We start from the raw sequence: 3,800 nt of genomic DNA on the forward strand, positions 1-3,800 counted from the left end.
GCCCCTCCGTTGTCCTCTGGCCCATACACTGCAGCCCGCAACATCCAGGATGTCCCCCAGCACCCCCTCTCCCGCCAGCCGCGGTCACGGTACATCCATCACAACGTGTATCTTCCACCACCACCTCACAGCTGGCTCTCACAACCCATAGTGGTCCTCGCCATCTCGGTACCCCTCCCTACGGCTCCATGACTCTCTCCACCTGTCTATAGAGCTTGCCAGCATGCTTCAGGATTCCCCACCGCCCTCTCACCGCCCTCGCTGTCCTCTCAGTCTCCCCATTGCCCTCAAGCTCTCCCCACCATCCTCGCGCCCTCTCGAACACCCTCCATCTCTCCTGGAAGGCCTCCCTCTGTCCCCGCTGCCCTTTCATCCTTCCCACCGCCCTATCATTGTCTCCACCACCCTCTCATTGTCCCCACCACCCTCTCACCCACTCCGACGTCCTCTCACCCACTCTGACGCCCTCTCACCCACTCCGACGCCCTCTCACCCACTCTGACGCCCCCTCACCCACTCCGACGCTCTCTCATTCTCATTGACACCCTTCATATGGCCGCCTATCTTTCATGGCACAGGCTTGGATCTCTACTACCCCTTAGCACTCTACTGCCTCCCGAAGCATAGCTTAGGCGGCTGGATTCGCCCCTGCATTGCTAGCACGCCCCCCTGGTGAGGGTACGTCACTTTCTCGGTCTATGGTTCTTTCATCACCCTCATGGCTCTACAGAATTTTGATATTACGAAGGTTTGTTATCATTGTCGTAGCTAGGACTTAGTAGTGTATTACCTTCATGCATATGTTCTGTAATATTGAAGTCTTTCACATGCCCACTCAAGCTGCGCATACTAATTCTGAGTTCCTAAGCGAAGTGTTGACTTGGCTGCCAAGACTGAGTAACCGCGTAGTAAGTCCAAAGTTTGTATTGTTACTAAGTCAGAAGCCCGCCATTGAGTTGTCAAGATCAATAACATTATAAGAGAAGTACAAGCGATAGAATAGTAAAGTAGATTAGTGTAGACTAGAGACTTGTATAGTAGATATATCCGAGTACCATTCACTTCTTCGCCCTTTTCCTACGGTTCCCATTGACAGGGACAAAATCATGGCCGCTAGGGCCCACGAAGGAGTTCACAAACTCAAAAGTCATGGCCGCGGGAGCGAGCGGAGGAGGCATATAACTCTCCGTGCCAAATGCCGTCAGCTTGTGATTGGCGGATGGAGTCTGGTAACCAAGGTCCGGCGGGTAGTTGGGCCCGACCGGATAGCCGCCGAGGGTGAGCTGATAATCTGCAGGTGTTGGTTGGACCCCGTTGAACGCTGCACTCGGAGGTTGGAGACTGGTGGAAGCAGGCTGGAAGTCGAAGGAGACCGGTGCAAACTCAGCAGGAGGCGGCTGGACATTGAAGGACTCGAGTTGAGTGGCAGGGGATAGGAGCTGCGAGGCGGGCTGTGCATGCACCATAGATGACGTGTCCACATGTTGAGGTACGTCGGAGGTATCTGATTGGATCGGAGGTTAGTAGGGGAAAGTGTATAGGCGATGTATTCACTTACCCGAGCTCATCCGATCCATGGCCGCCTGAAATTGTGCCTCCTCCCACGCCTCCCACTCCTCCTTTGTGAACTTGCGGAACTTCACTGTCTTATTCTGCCAGGCTGCGAGCATGAGGCAAAGGTTGAAGATACTCCCGATGGAGGACAGGTTGCAAAATTTGATGGGCGCATTCCCGCCGTCGTAGACAACACCGTATTTCTCCGTGACAGCCGTGTCAAAGGTTGCGTACGGCGTCTTTTGGAAGACGGCGTGGGTGGTGTGACTTGAGCTGAGTAATTAGCGCGCAAATGCTGACAGGCACGGAGACAGTGTACACAGGTTCTTGTTAATGATAGAGACAATGCTGTGCTTGATGCCGGCAATATGGGCTCGGTAGTTGTTGACCAGACCTATGTCATGAACCGTAAGACCCAGGAAAAGAATAAAAGCTAATGAGCTTACTGGAGAGACCTGCAACAGAACAAGCTTCCAGGCTCATAGAAAACCTCTCAATGGTGTGCTTGGTAATTGAATGAAAATCTTCTTCAACCTTGGCGTCGGAAGAGTAGATCCAAGGTCGCATGATGTGGTCGACGTCGGCGCGGACAGCGACAAGTAGCACCTTGACAGCTGTACGCGAAGCAAGGTCATGCAGCTGCAAACACGTGCGGGATAAGCGCGGAGAGCAAGCGAACAAGAGGGAGAATACGTACAATGTTGGAGACGTTGCCAAGGGTTGTTGTAGCATCATGCCAAGCGGTGCGCAGGAAGTTGTGAGCGACAGAATTCTTGTTTGCTCGAACATCTTCAAGGTCCTTGCTGGACTCGAGAGTGATGGCGGCACGCTCCTCCAGGGTGAGGTTATTCCACTCCTCCTTCAACTGCGTGCCAAACTGAGCAGCCGTTAGATGTTGAGCGTCAGGCGCAAGGTCTAAGAAAAATTAGTAAATATAATAACACAACTGCAGCAACTACTGACTGTCATTAACAGCTCTCAGCCGCTTACTGAGATACGCGTTCCAAGGATCTATACTACGACGGCTTCCCTTGATGCATGAAGTTTGCACGATGGCCTCAAGGTGATGCTCAACGCTCTTCCCACCGAATGCTCCGTGAAGCTTGAGAGCCTTGCTGACGAGAACCTCTTGAGACTTCTCGAGAGCCTCGTTGTACGAGGCCTTCCGCGCGCGTTGTGTCTGCTGCGTGCTCTGGCGCTGTGCCGGTGTCTTGGGTATGTGGGGCTTGGTAAAACGACGTTGGGTGGGCTGGCGTTTCTTCAGCTTGAGGTAGGAGGGCAGACCTTGAGTCATGGCACAACACAACAAACGCAGTGAGCAAGGGAAAAGATGAAAAAGAAAAAGAAAAGACGGAGTAGAGCTGAAAATTTCACCGCAGCAAGCAGCGCCATATTTATGGGGAGTTAAACAATTGGCTAGCATTTGGAATTATAAGTCAGATTATATACAAAGAGAACGTAAAGATTAGCCAAACCCCTCAAGGGTCGATGATATGCTCCCCCAAAATCAAGCTGTAGAGGTAGGCAGCCTTGAGTAGAGCGAACTCACAGTCGTTCAAGTAGGCTATGAAGTCCTCGGGCCCAAAGGCCTTGTGGAATGCGTACCAGATACTCCAGTGGGCAGCAGGTAGGTAAGCGTGAGCCTCAAGGTAACGCTCTGCTTCGATACCTAAGAGCCCGGGCGGCGGTCTGTTCTCCTGAGGAGTTGCTTCTTCTGCCGACAAGATCATCCTCACAACACCCTTGAGGCTGCGCTCGTGGCAGTAAACCCTTGGGGGAGGCATGTTATTGTCAGGAATGATTTATTAAATGGCAGGGGCGCGGCGAGAGGACAAAGAGGAGGAGGATGAGATTGAGGAGACGGTGGACAAAGATGAGATAACCGAGGGGCTGGCAGACGAAGACGCAGACGTCGAGGACGTGCAAGGGCGACCGCTGGAACGTTGTTCGGCGGGCTGACTGTGAGCAGCAGGATCAGTAGGTCGACGGGCAGCGTCGTTGGATCGATGGGCGGTGGTGGTAGAATGACGAAAAGAAGTGACAGGCCAATGGGTAGAAGCAGACGAGCGATGCAACACGGCTGAATGGAGCAGTTGGCCCGCCGAGTGAGTTGCAGGCCAAGGGAGGGCGAATAGCAGGTGCGGCTGGCGGGAGAGGGGGCACTGGGGGCCATGTTGGGTGTTGCGGGCTGCGGCGTGTGGGCCAGAGGACGACGGAGGGGCGGGAGGAGGGACGGGAGGAGGGGG

The 3,800-nt window shown here is 53.8% G+C and overlaps 1 protein-coding gene across 1 annotated transcript; it reads right to left on the reverse strand.

Annotated features, from left to right (window-relative positions):
* Nucleotides 1–1,058: 1,058 nt before the first annotated feature.
* On the reverse strand, nt 1,059–3,727 carry CONPUDRAFT_78473 (uncharacterized protein; the record flags this gene model as incomplete). The annotated part of the gene is made up of 8 exons (XM_007777800.1): nt 1,059–1,504; nt 1,559–1,827; nt 1,876–1,948; nt 2,001–2,193; nt 2,252–2,469; nt 2,518–2,838; nt 3,104–3,324; nt 3,438–3,727. 8 exons carry the CDS (start codon nt 3,725–3,727, stop codon nt 1,059–1,061), a joined length of 2,031 nt encoding a protein of 676 aa, XP_007775990.1.
* Between the last annotated feature and the right edge of the window lie 73 nt (nt 3,728–3,800).

The sequence above is a fragment of the Coniophora puteana genome (assembly GCF_000271625.1).
Source record: "Coniophora puteana RWD-64-598 SS2 unplaced genomic scaffold CONPUscaffold_74, whole genome shotgun sequence".
In the NCBI taxonomy this organism is placed as follows: Eukaryota; Fungi; Basidiomycota; class Agaricomycetes; order Boletales; family Coniophoraceae; genus Coniophora; species Coniophora puteana.